We start from the raw sequence: 20,870 nt of genomic DNA on the forward strand, positions 1-20,870 counted from the left end.
AGATTCCTTAATCTTTTTCTCAGATTTAAGGAGTTTTTCTTACAGGGATTTAACTCTGTACTGTCCGAAGCATGTGAACCAGAGCAACTCCCGTCTTGAATAGGAGTTGGGTAAAATGAGGCTGAGACCTGCCGGGCTGCATTCCCAGATGGTTAAGGCATTCTAGGTCACAGGACAAGATAGGAGGAGGTCAGCACAAGATTCAGGTCATAAAGATCTTGCTGATAAAACAGGTTGCAGTAAAGAAGTCAGCTAAAACCCACCAAAACCAAGATAGCCATGAGGGTGACCTCTGGTCGTTCTCACTGCTACACTCCCAGCAGCGCCATGACAGTTTACAAATGCCATGGCACTGTCAGGAAGGTAGCCTATATGGTCTAACAGGGGGAGGCACAAATAATCTACCCCTTGATTAGCATATCACCAAGGAATAACCATAAAAATGGGCAGCCAGCAGCCCTCGGGGCTGCTTTGTCTATGGAGTAGCCATTCTTTTATTCCTTTACTTTCCTAATAAACTTGCTTTCACTTTACTCTATGGACTTGCCCAGAATTCTTTCTTGCGCAAGATCAAGAACTTTCTCTCACGGTCTGGATCAGGACCTCTTTCCTGTAACAGTACTGCCAGTTACAGAAGCAAGCAGATGGAGGTCTCTTTCTGAAGGTCATACCTCAAACAAAATCAATCCTTTTTTGTGGTGCAGAAACCAGTCTACCCCCAGAGGACACAAAATATGCTGGGCTGAAGCCTCTTCCTTTCTGGCCCCTTTTCTGTTTGCCTTCTCCCCTGTGGGCCTCTCAGGCTCCTCTCTGCCATGCTTTCCCCACTGGGTCTGTCATGACAGCCTACGCTGGCATCTCAGGGATCCAAAAAGCAAAAGCACCCCCTGGGTCTATGGGGACAACCATTCTTGTTCCTATGCAAAATCTGGCTTGGGGAACTGTAATTTCGATCTAAGTCACTGGTACTGGATTAGAAATAGAAGAGTCAGACAGCAACAAACTCTACTACTTTGTTTATTTTGTATACATTTCATGATCCTGGGGATTACATTGACATTACTTTTGTCTCTACTTTTTCTTCAAATAGAGATTAAGATTCAGCTAAAAATGTACTTTATTAACACTGATGCCATGAAAACTTCTTTTTAAAAATGAGGTATTTGGTTTACTGTCCCAAACAGTAGAGGTTTGGGCAAACTGCAGAAATGGTCTAGTAAGTAAGAAAATGAAAGAGAATACACTGAAACATAACACAGAAGCAGGATTTGGCAATATGCTGCTCTGACACCCTGAGAATTTTTACTGCAGGCAAAGTAAATCCACCACCTTTTATCTCTAAAAGCAAAACCCAGCATGATTTCTTCCTAGGGCATACATTTCTATTCAGAAAAGACCACAGAATAAAGAGGTGAGTTAATATGAGAAAGGTAAAGACGCTAAGATCATTCTTTTTGCTCCTTTCCCCACCCCAATAAAAACATACTTATTAAGGGGCCACTATTTCCCTTGCTTTCAAATTATCTTAGAAAATATTTAGAATTACACAACAGCAGCATTTACAAGTGAATTTATATAGAACTGTTGTCAAGGCTCAAAATATCATGAGAGCTCTTGAAAAAACAGTTGAGGTATTTCACATAAAAAACTGAACAATCAGGTTAGCCACACCCAAAATGATGATGAAAACGTGAAAGACTAATTTAGGCCATGTCAGACGCTCTTCTTGGTGGAGGGATATTATATAGATGAGAGATGGGTATATGAATACAAAGGCCAGGCCACACGCTGCTCCTGAATATCTGCAAAATAAAAGCTTTTGGGGTTAATATTCATCTTGCACTTTGCTTTTTTCTGATTTACAATTAAGGTAAACAGAGTACAATTTAAATCCTCCTCAGTCTGATAGCTCAACAAAAATTAGTTTTGATTCATTTGTTGTTGACATAAAACATCTGGGTTTAAAACTTATTTTACTTGCTAAGTTAATATAAAATATGATTTCCTGCTCATCTTTATAGCATCAGATTGACAAAAGACTTTTTATTCATCCCTCAAATCTCTGTAGTTCCTCTGTGTTTGGGTGATTGTGGCTACTTCCTCAGAAACATCTGGAGTTAGGCCTCCTATCTTTGATCTTTTATAAGCTAATTACTCATTCTCAGTTTTTGAGGGACTGTTAGCATCTCCATTTAAGTATGAGAACAGATAAATGCTACCATGGCATTCAGCATGAATATGAAAGATAATAGCAAAAACACTTAAACATGAGACTGTGACAGAGAAATATGCACTTTCTTCTCCTTTTCTCTATACTTCGGTTTTCTTGAGGAACAGTTAAATAGGAACTTGTAAGCCCATTATATTCAATAAGCATCAGGCTAACAATCTCCTCCTCTTGTTCCTTGTTACTTTCTTAGGTAAGAGTGTTCCAAAAAAAATGACTCATTCCTGCTGTCTATAGTAAGAGAAATGAGATCATTCTAAATCCCAATTTCCCATGAGCATTTGAGGTACAACTTTATTCCTACTCTATTCATCCTGTCACGTTTTTAGGAAAAGGATATTAAAGAAAGCCATCTAGGGTCTAAACTCTTACTTAAACTCTTACTTTTTGACTACAAATGACATTGAAATATATTTTTGAGTAGAAATGGATTAAGGAACTTAGAATGGATTAAGGAAGCTTTGACAAATAAAGGACCCCCCAGGTACTCCCACAAAGTTATACATATATTAAAAATGACTTTTTATTTTGGATATAGAGAGGAAATAAAGTGGAAGATGATGAGAAAAAGAAAAAGAAAATGATGCCTGAGGCTAAGGGATAATGGGGCTTCTAGAATGAGTTCCTCACTAGAACAAACAGAAATGGAAGATAATGAGCATCTTAACTGATACCAAGGGGCTGCAATTGAATATTACTAGTTTTAAATACTCACAGGAATTTCATACAATTAAATTAAAACAACGACAACAACAGGAAAAGCCTAAAAATAAAGACCAATATATGTAAGGGCACCATTCCTTTACAAGGCAATACCTTATGATCCCTCCTATGTTTGGGTAGAAACAGGCCATGATCACTCCAGCTCCCACAATAATTAGATTAAGAATCAGCACGTGGAAAATGCTAGAAGTTGAGAAGAAAGTTTGGAGGAAAGAAAAAATACAAAAATAGGCAAATTATAACGACTAATATGAGAATACAGTTCACTCTTAACATCATTAAAATAAATATGTCTTAAGCTCGATAAAATCACAGCAAAAATAGAAGGTAACAGTAGTCTTCAATTCTGGTAACGAGAAAGTGAAATTAGCTCTTTTGTGGAATTACACTGGTTAAATTTTGTAGAAGCACACTGGTAATGTGTATCAGAATTCACATTCTTTGATCTATGATTCCATTTGGAATATCTTAAGAAAATAATCCAAACAATGAAAATGCTATGAATATCAAGATATTTATGAAAAAACAGAAGAATCCTGGACACAGCAAGGCAACAATTTACTTGACAGAATATGTTGAAAATTATTTAAAATAACTTATCATTATTACCTTGTCAGGCAAAATACTATCTAGCAATTCAGAAAAAAAGTCAGCTAGGTTTTCACTACACAAGAAAACACCAAAAACATTTGAAAAAAATATCAGAAGGATATACACTGAGAAGGCAGTAGTGATTTTGTTACAATTTGGGGTTTTGGATAACATTCCCTCTTTTCTATATTTAACAAACTTTTCATAAAATGTTCAAATTACTTTTATATTAAAAACATTATATTAAAGGGAAAGACAAAAAGGGCAGGTTTTTATTTTCCAGATTTAACCACTTAAAGAAAGTGGTCATATCTCATACTTAGACCATAAAGAAAGAACTTAAAGTTACTCACTACCATCAACAGAATATTTACTAAATACTTTAACTAGACATTAACAATCCAAGGTTTAGGAATCAATTTTGGACACAAACAAAAATAATGTAGATGAAAATTTGATGCTGAAGAAATAACTCCATTTCCCCTGAAAATGATTCTCAAAAGCCAAATGTACACATCAAAGCAACCCTTTGGGCCCAAGTTATCAGAGGTTAATTAATCCCAGATAAAGATTACAGAGAGAATTAAAAACAAAGAAAATTATTTATATAAATAAGTGGTTAGTCATATACCCTGATGAATTAGAAAGATATTAGGCTTACAGATCTTATTGTTTTTTTTTTTTTTTTTTTTTTTTTTTTTTTTTTTCCAGACGGAGTCTGGCTCTGTCTCCCAGGCTGGAGTGCAGTGGCCGGATCTCAGCTCACTGCAAGCTCCGCCTCCCGGGTTCACGCCATTCTCCTGCCTCAGCCTCCTGAGTAGCTGGGACTACAGGCGCCTGCCACCTCGCCCGGCTAGTTTTTGTATTTTTAGTAGAGATGGGGTTTCACCGTGTTAGCCAGGATGGTCTCGATCTCCTGACCTTGTGATCCGCCTGTCTCGGCCTCCCAAAGTGCTGGGATTACAGGCTTGAGCCACCGCGCCCGGCCCAGATCTTATTGTTTACCCAGAAACTCTAACCTTAAAATTGCTTCAGAGCTTTGAGGTATTGGCTGGGCCTTTGTTATTTCTGTATTATAAAAGGAAACAACTTTGTATACATGTATTCCTTTTCTAAAATTTTATTAATTATTATTATTATTTTTTAAGAGACAGGGTCTTGCTCTGTCGTCCAGGCTGCAGTGCAGTGGGCCAATCATGGCTCACTGAAGCCTTGAACTTCTGGACTCAAACCATCCTCCTGAATACCTGGGACCACAGGCATGTGTCACCATGCCTGGCTAACACCCATGTTTTCCATACTGTATTCTTTACTGCCAAACACTCTTCAAAGAATAAATAAAGTCCTTGATAAAGGAGTAGAACATTAATTTTGCTAAATCTCATGTTTGAATACACAGTCTTTTAAATATTCTATGTGATCAAATAGGAAGGTCATAATAAAGCACATCTACTGCATACTGCAGTACAGTACACTGGAAGTCCTGAGGAAAAGGACTTGTGTGGCTGAGCTGAGGAGGACCTAGCTGTTTTGCCTACCAAATGCTTTTTTTACTTGAATTGCAGTCAAACTATGGTCATTCAAACTCAGGTGTTTGACAGGTATTTTCCAGAAAATGAATGATATAAGCTTGTCACTTCAAGGAAAACAACTGGCAGTATTTGTTGCCAAAGATAAAATTAAAGTTTTCAAATAAAAACTAGAATTTTGGAAAACTTGTATTTGCTACCCTGAGCTTGACAATGTTTAAAGGCTCTGATGATGAAATTAGTGATAGTATTAATGAAATTGGGTTTTGATATTGTAAAATGAAGTGTGTCAACATTTGGAAGATCCACAGAACTCAGTGAACCAATATTTTCCAAATGATCAAACAGATGTTACAGAATCATGCATGCGTAAAAGATCCAAAGTGCACGACAGACCAATTGGTTTTAATGTCAACAAGTTTCAGATTCCACATTGCAACTCATAAGAAGCTACCACTTGTCAGGTTTTGGCACAGTATCAAAGAAGAATATCCAGAATTATATGAAAAGGCTATTAAAAGTACTCTTTCTTTTTCCAACTATCTATGTGAGGCTGGATTTTCTTCACAAATCTAAATGAAAACAGCATATTATAACATGGAATGCAGAAGTAGAGAGGAGAATCCAATTGTCTACTAGTAAAGCAGAAATTGGAGTTTTGCAAATGTAAATTAAAGTTTTTTTTTTTTTGAGATGGAGTCTTGCTATGTCACCCTGGCTGGAGTGCAGTGGTGCCATCTTGGCTCACACTGCAACCTCCGCCTCCCGGGTTCAAGCAATTCTCCTGCCTCAGTCTCCCAAGTACCTGGGATTATAGGTGCCTGCCACCACGCCAGGCTAATTTTTGTATTTTCAGTAAAGACGGGGTTTCACCATGGTGGCCAGGATGGTTTCCATCTCCTGACCTCATGATCCACCCGCCTCGGCGTCCCAAAGTGCTTGGATTACAGGTGTGAGCCACCACACACGGCCAAATTAAAAATTTTTTGAAAGCAGTTATTTTTATTTTTATTTTTAATTTTAATGTTGGTGGGTATATAGTAGGTGTATATATTTATGGGGTACATGAGATGTTTTCATACAGGCATGTAATACATAATAATCACATCATGGAGACTGGGGTATCCATCCCCCGAAAGTGGTTTTTTACAAAAATGTTACTTAACAAGTAATGGTTTTATTATTGATTTTAAAGAAATTAAAAATACTTTGCTGGGCACGGTGGCTCATGCCTGTAATACCAGCACTTTGGGAGGCCGAGGCGGGTGGATCACCTGAGGTCAGGAGTTCAAGATTGGCCTGCCCAACATGGCGAAACGCCATCTTTACTAAAAATACAAAAAATTAGCCAGGCATGGTGATGGGTGCCTGTAATCTCAGATACTTGGGAGGCTGAGGCAGGAGAATTGCTTGAACCCAGGAGGCAGGGGGTGCAGTCAGCCGAGATGCACCACTGCACTCCAGCCTGGGCAACAAGAGTGAAACTCCGTCTCAAAAAAACAAAACACAAAACAGAAAAACCTAAATTCTATTTTTTAATATTTAAATGCTGATACCTATACCTGCATAAACTAAAGCTCCTGGAGTTGTCCATACATTTTTAAGAGCATAAAGGGTCCTGAGACCAAAAATTATGCTCCAAAGTATGCACACTCTATAGAGTACTTACAACTGTAGGATAAATGAAAATGACAATGTGTTCTTGGTGGCAGGGGAAGAACTGTAATGTGAAAACAAAAGGGAAATCTCTGACTTTTTCCAAGAAGAAAAAACATTCTTGTAAAGATAGCCACAATTCTGCAAAATAATGGCAGAAAACAGGAATAATGTATTTGCTTAGCAGTTTTTCATCTATGACTTCACTGTATCTTCTTCGATGAATATAAATATAGTAGAGTAGAAACACAATCAGAGGCTTACATTTACTGAGCTCCAATCTTCTGGATAATAATATTAGAACTATAGTTGCTGCTATACTTATCAGTGCTTGAACCTGGTAACTCTTGACTTTTGCTTTGTTTTGAAACCAACATATTTATGGCGAAAATTATTTACTGAAGAAGCAGACTACATTAGTTCATTTTAAACAAGAACTGATTAAGACTACTTGTTTAGTAGGTTACTGTAAATGCAATTTTTTTTCAAATTTTATTTAAAAGTTTTATTTCTTTAAAAGAACTTATTCCTAATAAAAGTGGATTAGGTTCTTTTCACTAGGATGAACCTATAATAAGACTTAATGTAAGAGTAGGAGTTAGCCAAGGGCTCACAAGAGGACTGCTGGGAAACTCTGAAATGACATATAGAAATTTCTCTTGGATGAGGGTAACCAGCTTTGAACAGATTTTCAAAAGAACTCACAACTCCTTCATCCCCAATAAGAGGTTAACAATTACAGCAGTAATTTAAACTTGTTATATATCAAATAAAAATTAATTATATATCTGACCTTCAATTCTTAACAATTGATCATTTATGTAAAACTGCATAAATGTTAATGAATATAAAAGTAAGGATTGTTGGACTCAGAAAACCATACCCCAAAATGAAAGCCTTAGAAACAAAAGTTTTTCTCTGACCTTCTGAATCTCAGTCCCATTCTCCCGAAGCTAGCTTAGAAACTAGAATCCCTCTTCCCCAAGGTGGAAACGGAAACATTTTCCCTCAAGCTGGCCATAAAACCTAAAAACATCACTCTAATTTCCCTCTATTTCTGTGTAAAAACTAGCCATAAAGAAATGATCTGACCTGTCTTGTTTGACTGCAGGTCGTAAGACTCCCATAACAGAGGGGGTCCTGCCCCAGACTCAGATAAAAAAACATATGCTCAGAGAGGCTAAGAATCTAGACAGAGGGGCCTTGCTGGGTTTCCCCACTCAGTCTATTAGCATTAGACATGGCTGTTCACATAAACGTAATCAGAAAAATGGACAATTTCCCCTGTATCTTTGGGTCTTCTTTCTAAAGGCTCCCATGTAACATAAAACCACATACAAATACATTTATATGCCTTTTCTCTGCTTTTTTTTTTTTTCTTTTGGAGACAGGGTCTCATTGCATCACCCAGAGCAGTGGCGTGATCTCAGCTCACTGCAGCCCCTATCTCCTGGGCTCAAACGATCCTCCTCCTCCTACCTCAGCCTCCTGAGTAACTGGGACTACAAGCATGCCCACCATGCTCAGCTAAGTTTTAAAAATTTTGTAGAGATGGAGTTTCACTATGTTGCCCAGGTTGGTCTTGAACTCCTGGGCTCAAGTGATCCACCCACCTTGGCCTCTAAAAGTGCTAGGATTACAGGCATGAGCTACTGAGCCTGGCCCTTTTTGCCTATTAATCTGCCTTTTGTCAGTCATTTTCAACAAACCTTCAGAGGGCAAAGGGGAAGTTTTCCCTTGGCCCTGATAGCTTCAATGACCAATAATTAAAATAAAAGTGTTGCTTCTCATTAGCTACACATTGCCAACATAGGTACTATACACTATAAACTTCTTGACAACATGTAAATCAATAGCAATTAAATAATAAGATAAATATAAGTGGTATCAGAGCTAATTAACTATACTGGAAGGAACGAACTTTAAATCATTCTAGACAAGGGAGTGGCTTCTATTTTTAAAGCTCTTCAGGGAAGAGGACACCAATGATCTATCTTTAGTCACCACTTTCGTTAGGCATTTTTATAGCAGAAGGATCAGTCACACTTTAAACTGACCTGCTTGCACAGTCATTTGTTGCTTGGCACATCTTGCTGGTCAAGAGAAGAGCCCTTACCTCGGATAAATGTCACCGAAGATATGGCCCAAAAGCTGGACACGAGCCAGGTAGCCTAAGAGTGGGTACACAGTCATCATCTGGAACAGCAGGAATATCCTTGCAATGAAGGACAGGGTGTCACTGCTAGGGAAGTTGTCTAAAAAATTCTAATCCAAGAGAGATAATGAGGTCATGTTAAAAATCAAATTCAGTACACACATTCATAAAATGGAATGTCTTCTGCTTATTTTGAACACAGGTGCTACTCCAATTGTGACTTGTGGACTAGTGCCCATCCACAACTACTTGTTAAGTATTTTTTCAATGAGGTAAGTATAGAAATTGAGTGTTTAGAAACTTTTACAGAAATATGACATTGCCACAATTTTATTCTATTTTACAAAAGTATCAGCATGCAATTTATGTAACATTAAAGCAACAGCAAAGACAATTTTGTCCTTCACTACAGATAGATCGAGAAAGCACTGCTCTATGTGGTTCAAGGAAAATACCAGTCTGCTTTAAAGATTTAAAGAACTAATTTAATTCAGTGTTATTTTACCCTCTCTGGCTCTCTTGCTTTCCTCCTCTGAAGCACTGTAAGCACTTTTGATGTAAAGATGACAGAATAAGGTGAGAGTATGTCTATCACCTACTGCATCATTGTTTATCACTAAATTGAAAAGGATTTATCTCTTCTTCCTTTCATGACCCTTTTCTCCATTTTGGTTTGGTATCTTAAAAAAAGTTAACTACGCAGAATTTTTATCTTTTCTTTCAAATACAAATATCACAAATATTCCTATTCCCAAGGGAGTAGGCTTTGTATGAGTTTGTTCGTATCAGGGAAATTTCCAGCAAACATTTGGCTGCCAAAGAACTTCTGGAGTCAAGAAAATCAAGAAAATAAGAACATGTCCAAGCTGCCATAATAGCAGTAACTCAAACTTATTTTTCTTATAAAGATGAGAACACTATTAACATTATTCTGCTGAAATAACCATTATAATTCAGCTGTAATAAATCACATGTATATTCCATTGCACTCTATAAGAGGAATTTCTTCTGACCAGAAAGTCACTTGTGAAATGTTGTTTTTTGTGAGAAACTCTTCAGTCACTTATAACTAAAGACTATACGATTGCTAAGGTTTTGATGGGTTAAATCAAAGAAAATATTAGTTACGGCAATCTTTTATTAAAATATTTTTTTCTTTTACTCTGTCTCTCTCTCTCTTTTTTTTTTTTTTTAACCCTCTGGTAACTCATAGAACATCTCTCTCTCTTTTTTTAATACTCAAATACTCTTTTTTTGTTTTGCTGCCTGTCACTCAGTATAAGAATGAGAGTCTGATTAATCATTAGGGTCTGATAAACTAAGACTCTAGTTTATCTAGGGCATTCCTGATGTGGGCTTTAAAAAATAGGGAGTTCATTCAATGTATTCTCTGTGAGGTTTTATAACTACATGAGAACTACTCATAACAGTTCCCCACAAAAAGAGAAATATATGTACATAATAGACATTTATTTGAGTACCACAAGGTGCCTGGCACGTAGTACATTATCTCAGAGTCCATCTAAAAATCAAATGGGGTACTTATTATACTATTTAATGGAAAAAAAAAAAATAAAGCTCAGAAAGAAAAGGGAAGGTGCCTAAGTTCCCATACTTGGAGTAGATAGCAGGGACGGCATTAAAACCCAGGTCTATCTGATGTTATATCTTGCCACTGTATCACCCTGCCTACTATAAATACATGAAAGTGTACACAATCACACAGAGAGGCTACACTGTGCCTTACCTGCTCAATACAATCTTTGGATAATGGTGGTGAAGGAAATGAAGCAAAAACCAGGACTCCAATATAGAGATAAGTTAATGTCACCAGCATATAAGCAATGCACAGGTCCCTCACCTGTAAATACAGAACAAAAGTCCCATAATACTGAAGAACTTTGCAGTAAGTCTACCTGAATAGGCTAAGAAGACTAACAAATAAATACAAAATTTGTCTTTTTACCTTATACATGTGTGTATATATTTCTAGATATTCAATTTGTTCACAGAAAGTAGTTAAAACAAAATCCACATACTTTACAATTAGTCTGCCAATTTTTTTTTAAAAAGTAGTCTGAAGTATGTAGACTAAGCTACCTGTTGGCAGACTTAGAAGTTAACATAAACAGTGGTTTAACATGACTGAAATTCTGACTTAATTTCAAAAGATAATTTAGTTGCCAAATTACAAAATACTATAACTACAATAATAAAGCTAAGGGACAATAAGAAAGTAAGCATAAGCCATTTCAGTATGGTCTGCAACATTTTAAAAATTCTTCCTTTGGTAAATTAACTTATTAAAATATGCCTAGACCACAGCAGAGTAGAACATACTAAATTATATTTAATAAAAAAAGAAAGCTAAAGAAGAGACAATAAGCAGTATTAAAGGCAAGCTTAATAAATCTAAACAGTAAACAAAAAGAAATCAAAAGGCAGCTGTTCAAACAGCTGCACAATGTTACTGGAATCAGCAAACAAATGCAGAACATTAAATAAAGTGGACTGCTTTCTTCTACTGCGGTTCCCACCCTCCCAACCTCCCATCTCCATGCAAAGTAAAAATCTCCAAGACATTTAATGTAGCCAGCTGTCAGATCCAAACAGAACAGATTCTCCAGCTCAAAAATCTGGTCTTCATCGCCACTAAAGTTATGGCCAAACAATTCAGCACAATTAAATTATGGCAACAAGCCTATTCATTTTTCATTTTAAACAAAAATTACTTTGAAAGCTAAGGACACAAATTAGAAAAAAATAAACTTAAAAACATTTGATAGCACAATAAAAAAAACTGGACATTTGGTATTAGGGAACATTTCTGACTTTTTGGATTACTTTCTTCCTTAAATGGGCTAGCTAACATAGTAGAGTTTTATAAACTTGACTGTTGACAAATTCAGTTAAAAAGCAAGTAACAAGTTATGACAAATCTTAAGGTCAGGTCTAAATTGACAATCAGCTTGAAAGTAAATCAAGGGTTTTAAACCCTAAATTAGATGGTGAATAAGCCCATGGAGCTAAAGGCTTATGCGGATTGGTTCCAGTCCTCTCAAAATGCTTCTAATTGCTTAGGAATGAGGAAGAGGATGACCAAACCTCCTGGGGGGTTTTCAGAATCATTCCTCTTGAGTTCATGAAGCTCTAGGTCTGACGGGAGGCCAGACTTCAGTCACCCCTAGAGTTGCCTCATGATCTTGTGTGGGATGAACAGCAATGAACCAGGTCAAATCTACTTTTTTGCCAAAGAGTAGTAGTTTCCCATTACGATGTTTGAAAGTCATTCTACACTCAACCTACTCAATGCTACTCAAGAACAGAGGTAGCCTTGTAAAAAAATCTTGGGAGGCAAAGCAGCTGGGCCTGAGACAGCTCTCTGTAAAGTGGGACAGCCACCATTCCACAGACAGTTTTCAGCTTATCTACTACCTGATCACCGCGTTATTTTGGTCTGACTTCTTGCAAAGAAGTGTACCATAACACACTTCAGGGGAAATCTGATTAAGATGCAAAGGCTATGGTGCAGAGCTTCCAATAAGACTTTTCCCCTCTGCTTCTCTGTTCTCACGGCACTATATACAGATCTCAAATACAGCAATGACAGTATTGTGACAGTCATTAACTTTTATTATAAAAGTAATCCATGTGCATGATATAAAGAATTTCAAGTGGAGATAAAATATGTCCCTTGACATCCCTAAAATAGCCAAGGTTAATAGTTCTTGTATCATGTTGGTATTTTAATTTTTCTCTAAATGTGTCTGTACCACAAGACTCTGGGATTCTGAGGACAGGGACCATGTCTTTTTCTTCTTTGTATCCCCAATACCCAAGACCACACCTGGTACATAGGAGGAACGTGGTAAATGTAGATAAAGAATAATAGCCACATTGGTTTTATTAAGTGCTTGTAGGTGCCAGGCTCTATTGCTAAGCACATTACAAGTGTCATCTCATTTAATCCTCATTGCAACTTTATAATGTAGATACTGTCATTTTCTTCATTTTACAGATGTAAACTAAGTGCAGCAAGGTTACAAAACTTGTTTGTGGCTGCAAAGTGGGTATCTGGTGAAACCAATATTCAAATCAAGATCCTTTTAGTTCCAAATTGCAGGTCCTCAGCTACTTTGATGGAGAGCTGACCAGTCGCCAACGCAGTTGTGTCACAGTTAATAAACAATAATAATAAAAAAAGAGAGGTAACAAGTCATGAGTAACAACTATACAACAGAACACATACAGGGATGCTTCCATTTTGAGACACTAAAATCAGAAAAGTTCTATTTCACAGTACTCCAACATACCTTCAGTAAAAGTAGCTCAGGAGCTATATATGTGTTTTCATCTGAATACTCTGATGAACAGAAATGATGCTTTTATTATAAAAGCAGCTGAGGTTTAGCATGACGCTGGGAAATATACCACTTATGAACAGTATACACATATGTGGGCTTTGCTATTCTCTGGCTCAAACACAAGCCATTACTAAAGATATAGTTCGGCCTAAAGATATAGCCTCTTGAAAGCCCATTTAATGGAACAGCATAGAAAAAAGCTATTCTTTAGAAAATGAGGCTCAAAGTAAAAAATATGTTTAAAAAGAGACACAAGTGACAATATAAATTGGTAATTATGTCAAGAAGCCTATACATTAATAAGGTAACTGATCCTGCCTTGTGAATAATAAATGGCTGGCAGGGTTGACGGTAGAAAACTAATGACAGGTAGAATGCCAAGTCAGAATGAAAACTGGATCTACAACAGGCCCAGAAGTGGGTTTGGGAGCACATTCTATTTGTCAGACATGGTTTATTATTTGTTCCACATACCGTTCATAGTGAAAATACTATCCAGTGGAGCATTTACTAACAAAAATGACAGAAACTGACCACACAGACTGACCCCCCAAATTTACATAACTTCTCCTGGTATATAGCCAAGTAAACCACAGATTCATATGAGGAAGGAAAAAGTAAATAACAAATCACGATATAAGGCATTTCAAATTGTTTTAAAGAACAAAGCAGGGTAATACAACTAAACACAGACAAAACAAAACTAAACAAAAGAAACACTTAGAGGTTCTGATTCAAATACAATAAGAAAATATCAAGAGGTCAATCCACACAACCAGGAGGGTTATAGGGACTACATATTCTGGTGATAAACTAGTTGGATGGTCTTCAGCTCCCTAATCCCCCTTTTTTGGCAAGATATGACAAAAGAATAGGAATGATGGCCGGGTGGGGTGGCTCACGCCTGTAATCCCAGCACTTTGGGAGGCTGAGGCGGGTGGATCACCTGAGGTCGGGAATTCAAGACCAGCCTGACCAACATGGAAAAACCCCATTTCTACTAAAAATACAAAATTAGCCAGACGTGGTGGAGGGTGCCGCCTGTTATCCCAGCTACTTGGGAGGCTGAGGCAAGAGAACTGCTTGAACTGGGGAGGTGGAGGTTGCGGTGAGCCAAGATCGTGCCACTGCACTCCAGCCTGGGCAACAAGAACGAAACTCCGTCTCAAAAAAAAAAAAAAAAAAGGAATAGAAATGATATCCCATTTACACATATAACAAATTACATTTGATGGAAAAAAAAAACTGTATGAAATGAAGTTGAACTTGGAAAACCTAGAAAATTTGATCACTACATCTATGTGGGAGTTTGTTTCTTTCTTTGCAAATGTCTTTAGTTCCAAGTCCAGCTATAATTTACATAGAAGAAGAGGCCTTTTCTATTCTTTTGTCTTCTTTTCTATTTTCAAACTTTTGTTTACTGAGCTTGGAATGATCCAGTATCCACATTATGAATTCAGTCCCTGGCAAGCTTTATATTTTTCGACTTTAATCTCAAGAAAATATTATGCCATGATATTAACAGGACTTCTTTCAAATTACTTACTGAAACCTGCTGAAAAGTATAATCATTAAATAAATCAAATGACAAAGTTTTTATCAGAATATAGTACCCATTTAGCTAGATTTTTGCTAACATAAAAGCCAATTTCAGTATAATCAAAAAGAGAGTATATATATTTACATATAGTCAAAGTGTTTAGAATGTTGCTGGCACATAGTGCTTCATAAATGTTAGCTTTATACTTAGCAATTATTAATATTTTAAGAAGTTAACATAAAGTACAACTAGTTTTTTGAAAGGTAGACCATCACTTCATAACCCAATTTCAATTAAGACAGTAAAAACAAACAAACAAACAAACAAACAAAAACAACCATTTAAACCTTTGTGTGTGTGTGTGTGTGTTTTTTTTTTTTTTTTTTTTTGAGATGGAGTCTCGCTCTGTTGCCCAGGCTGGAGGGCAGTGGCGTGATCTCAGTTCACTGCAACCTCTGCCTCCCGAGTTCAAGTGATTCTCCTGTCTCAGCCTCCCAAGTAGCTGGAATTGCAGAGGCCCACCACCATGCTTGGCTAATTTTTGTATTTTTAGTAGAGACGGGGTTTTGCCATGTCTGGCCAGGCTGGTCTCGAACTCCTGACCTCAGCTGATTCAACCGCCTCAGCCTCCCAAAGTGCTGGAATTACAGGCGTGAGTCACCATGCCCAGCCATTTAAACCTTTGCTTTTAAGCCTTTGTTTTAAAAGTAGTTTCCACAAGTGACAAAAGGTGAATCAAATTGTATTAGCTGAACCTAACATAATAGTTCTACAAAGTCCTCATCCTAATACTAAGTGGAAAGAATTCATTTTATGGTATTTACATATGAAATACGGATTTCAAGGCCCACTGAGTGTTCTACTAAGAAAGGCAAAGACATGTCCTCAGTCCTTGGGAGACCATGAACCAAGAACGCCCATCTCAATCCAGCCCTGAGCTTCTCACAGTGGGGCATATACACCTCCAGATAAACTGGTGTGACTTTCCAGAAAAGCAATTCAACTTGAGAATTCTGGCGAGTGAAAAGTTAAGCACAGACAGTCCTCACTTTGCAGGGTGGTATGAGATTATAAAAATTACTGTGCAACCTGAAACTGTGCAAAGTGATCACAATAATCAATGGGAAAAACATATAATTGTTCTATGATCTTTAACAATTGTCAAAACATTAAATATTTTTATAAATGTGTAAGGAAATGAAGAAAAAGTAAAACATTTTTAAAAGTACATTGCAATGTCAGAAATATTGAGCTTAAAATATTTTATGTTTTGTAAAAACATACCAAGAGTAGTCTGAACTATGTTTGCCTCCTTCTTCTCATTGTATAACTTAACAAAATGGAGCAGGCATCTTTTCCATGCCTTGGTGAACCATCATACTTCTTTATCCCAACTATGCACCAGCTTCTAACATTTCATCTTTTGTGCTTTCAATGTTGTGAGACATCTCTGAGAATTCAATTAATGTGAAGTTTTCTGCCAATTGCACTTCCTCTGGGATATCTTCATTCTTGTAATCATAACCACTTTCCAAATGCATGTTGATAAGCTCACCTTCCTTAAGTTTCTCTGGCTGCATATCTGGAGTATATATGTGTACTCCAGCAGTGTCAACATTTCCACAGTTGGCTATTTCTTTTATAACTCTTTATATAGAATTGAATTCAAATTTCACTTCTTGCATTATTGTTTTGTTTCATTGTAACACTTTCACTTTGTTTGACAATTCCTTGTTCAAATATCCATTTTTTGTAAAATATGTCAGTTTATCACTGGGAGACAAGGAGTTAACACAACTATCTGCTTTGCAGACTGTACAGTGAAAAACATACACAGTGACCAGTCATTGACACACTTTGCAAGAAGTTATGTGATTGGTTACTAATTATCACATGCACTTGTTTTTTACGTAGTGCTTTGTGAAGTGAGGGCTAGCAGCTACTACTTTACAGGGACTAATAGTTAAAAATCTGACCTTGCCTGTGCCTGACTGGAGCCAGCGGTTCTTCAAGCACCCAGCATCCAGCGAGACGCGCAGTGCACCGATGGAGGGGACATGGGCAGAGCAATGGTGGCCAGGCTTGGCTAGGGCTGCTGCTACTGGCGCTGCTCCTACCCACGCAGATTTATTCCAATGAAACAACTGTTGTAACAGTTTCAAGTAGCTCCTCCCAGAATACTTCGACTGCCCCAAATCCAGCTAATGCCACCACCAAGGCGGTTGGTGGTGCCCTGCAGTCAACAGCCAGTCCCTTCGTGGTCTCACTCTCTCTTCTACATCTCTATTGTTAAGAGACTCAGGTCAAGAAACATCTTCTAAACTTCCCCATCTTCTAAACCCAATCCAAATGGCGTTTGGAAGTCCGATTTGGCAAGGAAAAACAGGTCTTCTTCGAATCTACTAATTCCACACCTTTTATTGATACAAAATATTGAGAATCCCAAATTTGATCGGTTTGAAGAACATGTGAGGATCCCAATTTGATCGGTTTGAAGAACATCTAGTTTGAAGAACTAGATGATGGAGGCCAATATTAAATCTGCTGGTGTTTATGTATAAGATGAAGGAGAGGCAACATCCAAAATAGCTAAGACATGATTTCCTTGAATGTGGCTTAAGAAATACTACCTTGAAAATAAGAATAGTAATAAAGGATGTGATTGTGGAATGGAGATTCAGTTTTCATTTGATTCATTAATTCTATAAGGCCATAAAACAGGTAATATAAAAAGCTTCCATGATTCTATTTATATGTACATTAGAAGGAACTTCCAGGTGTTACTATAATTCCTCAATGTATTGTTTCGACAGCACTAATTTAATGCCGATATACTCTAGATGAAGTTTTACATTGTTGAGCTATCGCTGTTCTCTTGGGAACTGAACTTACTTTCCTCTTGAGGCTTTGGATTTGACATTGCATTTGACCTTTTACTTAGTAATTGACACGTGCCAGGGCAATGATGAATGAGAATCTAACCCCAGGTCCAAGCATTCTGAGCAACTCTTGATTATCCATATAGTCAAATGATAGGCATTTCCTATCACCTATTTCCATTCAACAAGAGTGCTACATTCATTTAGCTAAACAGATTCCAAAGAGTAGAACTGTATTGACTGTGACTAATTTCAAAATACTTTTTTTTATTATTATTATTTTTTAGATGGAGTCTCACTTTGTCACCCAGGCTGGAGTGCAGTGGCGCAATCTCAGCTCAGTGCACCCTCTGCCTCCCGGGCTCAAGTGTTTCTCCTGACTCAGCCTCCCAAGTAGCTGGGATTACAGGCACCTACCACCATGCCCGGCTAATTTTTGTAATTTTACTAGAGACAGGGTTTCACCATGTTGCCCAGGCTGGTTTCGAACTCCTGACCTCAGGTGATCCACCTGCCTCAGCCTCTCAAAGTGCTGGGATTATAGGCTTGAGCCCCCCGTGCCTAGCCGTCAAAATGCTTTTGATTTCTGTATATGTTGAATTTACAATTAAAAAAAAGATCTGTTTTGAAGGCAAAACTGCAAATCTTGAAATTAAAAAGGCAAAAATGTAAAGGAATCAAAACTGTAAATCAAGTATTTGGGAAGTGAAGACTGGAAGCTAATTTGCATTAAATTCACAAAAACTTTTATACTCTTTCTGTATATACTTTTTTTTTTCTTTAAAAAACAATTATGGATCAGAATAGCCACACTTGGAACACTTTTTGCTATCAGTCAATATTTTTAGATAGTTAGAACCTGGTCCTAAGCCTAAAAGTGGGCTTGATTCTGCAGTAAATCTTTCACAACTGCCTCGACACACAGAAACCTTTTTAAAAATAGACACCTGCTGAAGTCTTTTGTTCTCATGGTCACACCCTGATGCTTAGATGTTCTAGGAATCTAATATGGCCACAGTAGTCTTGATGACCAAAGTCATTTTTTTCCATCTTTAGAAAACTACATGGGAACAAACAGATTGAACACATCTGAAGCTACTGTGTGTGTGAATGAACACTCTTTTGCTTTATTCCAGAATGCTATACATCTCTTTTGGATTGTATATTGTGTTTGTGTATTTATGCTTTGATTCATAGTAACTTCTTATGTTATGGAATTGATTTGCATTGAACACAAACTATAAATAAAAAGCAAGAAATGGCTGAAAAAAAATAAAATAAAAGTCTGTGGTAACTGAGGTTTGAACAAATGTTGTTAGGAGGAACTGATGTATTTTAACTAAACCAGATTAAAGAAACTGGTGCATGTAAGAACCACGCAACATGAGAACTGCCTGTAATTTAACTCATTTTGAGCCCCTCCCCTTTCCCTTTTCTTTTTTGAGGTGGAGTCTCACTCTATCGCCCAGGCTGGAGTGCCGTGACAGGATCTTGGCTCACCACAACCTCCACCTCCCGGGTTCAAGCGATTCTCCTGCCTCAGCCTCCAGAGTAGTGGGTACTACAGGCGCGTGCCACCACACCCGGCTAATTTTTTGTATTTTTAGTAGAGATGGGGTTTCACTGTGTTAGCCAGGATGGTCTCAATCTCCTGACCTTGTGATCTGCCTGCCTTGGCCTCCCAAGGTGCTGGGATTACAGGCATGAGTCACTGTGCCCAGCCTGAGACTGTTTTCCAGTAAGACAAACAAATAATGAGCATGATAAAAACATGTGTAAATGTTTCAGATAAAACATGACACTTTGGTAAGATTGTGTTTGTCTTCCTCAGATTTCTAGGTACATGAGGTTGTTCTGTTATTAGGGAGACTTTGGTGGTAAAGTTTGAGAAACACAGCCTTATGGATAGGATCATCCAATATATGAGAATTCTACTTAACAACATGAGTTTCTAGGGCACTTGGGCTAACTTGGCTTACAAGAAGAGACTGTAAATATCAGGAAAGAAAGGGTAAGAGGGGTAAAAATACTAAAAATTTCCAACCTCTGTTGTATGTTAGATCATGTTAACATCACAACCCTGATAGGTAGCTATCATTTGACATATGACAAAAATGAAATCTGAGGTAAGTTCACCAAATAGGAAGTATGAAAAATCCAGATTGACTCAAGTCCAACTCCATTTACAGGTAATATGCTACATGTATGGTCAGTAAAGATGAAGATGGAAAAGCTAAATTTATATTTTTGCTTTAGAGAGCTTACTTCCTCTACTTAGAAAGGTTTTTGCCTCCTTAATGACTGCCAAACATTACCCCTTACTCAAAGCCTTCTCAGAATCTCCAGGCACAGCAAATCCTTCCTTCTCCCGCATTTCAGTAACAATTTTATAGACCTCTATTAGAACTTCATTATGACTTTTGTTTACAAGGTCAGAAGCTGTTAAATTGACCACAAAATCTGCAGACAAGCCAACAAGTAACTGGTTAACTTGTTTGCCTTGGGTTTAGTTTGCTTTACTTTTTCCATTGTCTAAGGTAGAAAGTTAGGTTTTGAGATCTTCATTTTTAGTGTAGGTGTTTACAGCTATACATTTCCCTATAAGCACGCTTTAAGTAAACTCAAAGTATTTCTGATTTTTCTTGTGATTTCTTCTTTGACCCATTGGTTATTTAAGAGCATGCTGTTCAATTTCCACAATTTGTGAATTTCCCAAATTTCTTTCTGTTATTGATTTGTATCTTCACTCCATTATGGTTAGAGAACATACTCTGTATGACTTAAATCCTTTCAAACATATTGAGAATTGTTTTATGACCCAGTATATGGTCTATCTTGGAAAATGTTCTTATGTATTTAAGAAGAATGTGCATTCCTCAGTTGAGAGAAGACTTTTTGTAAATACATATTAGATTAAGTAGGTTGACAGTGTTTTTCTTTTCTTTCTTTTTTTTTTTTTTGAGACGGAGTCTCGCTCTGTCACCCAGGCTGGAGTGCAGTGGCGCGATCTCGGCTCACTGCAAGCTCCGCCTCCCGGGTTTACGCCATTCTCCTGCCTCAGCCTCCCGAGTAGCTGGGACTACAGGCGCCCGCCATCTCGCCCGGCTAATTTTTTGTATTTTTTTTAGCAGAGACGGGGTTTCACCGTGTTAGCCAGGATGGTCTCGATCTGCTGACCTCGTGATCCACCCGTCTCGGCCTCCCAA

General features: G+C 37.5%; 1 protein-coding gene and 1 pseudogene across 5 annotated transcripts in view; both read right to left on the bottom strand.

The window, feature by feature from the left end:
- Positions 1-909, bottom strand: part of LOC117066058 — an 82,153-nt pseudogene extending 81,244 nt beyond the window's left edge.
- Positions 910-993: 84 nt separating this feature from the next.
- SLC38A9 (solute carrier family 38 member 9) overlaps positions 994-20,870 on the bottom strand; it is a 97,195-nt gene continuing 77,318 nt past the window's right edge. For 2 of the 5 annotated variants that reach the window (XM_033179584.1, XM_033179583.1), the window contains exons 12-15: positions 10,629-10,742; positions 8,843-8,991; positions 3,044-3,133; positions 1,002-1,802 (exon numbers count right to left, since the gene is read on the bottom strand). In XM_033179584.1, coding sequence (XP_033035475.1) covers positions 1,637-1,802; positions 3,044-3,133; positions 8,843-8,991; positions 10,629-10,742 — 519 coding nt within the window. In that variant the 3' untranslated portion in view covers positions 1,002-1,636. Of the gene's footprint in view, positions 1,803-3,043; positions 3,134-8,842; positions 8,992-10,628; positions 10,743-20,870 lie in introns of all 5 variants that reach the window. The other 3 variants (XR_004429830.1, XM_033179581.1, XM_033179582.1) reach the window with 3 other exon arrangements.

The sequence above is a fragment of the Trachypithecus francoisi genome, unplaced genomic scaffold (genome assembly GCF_009764315.1).
Source record: "Trachypithecus francoisi isolate TF-2019V2 unplaced genomic scaffold, Tfra_2.0 Lachesis_group2, whole genome shotgun sequence".
Classification (NCBI taxonomy): domain Eukaryota; kingdom Metazoa; phylum Chordata; class Mammalia; order Primates; family Cercopithecidae; genus Trachypithecus; species Trachypithecus francoisi.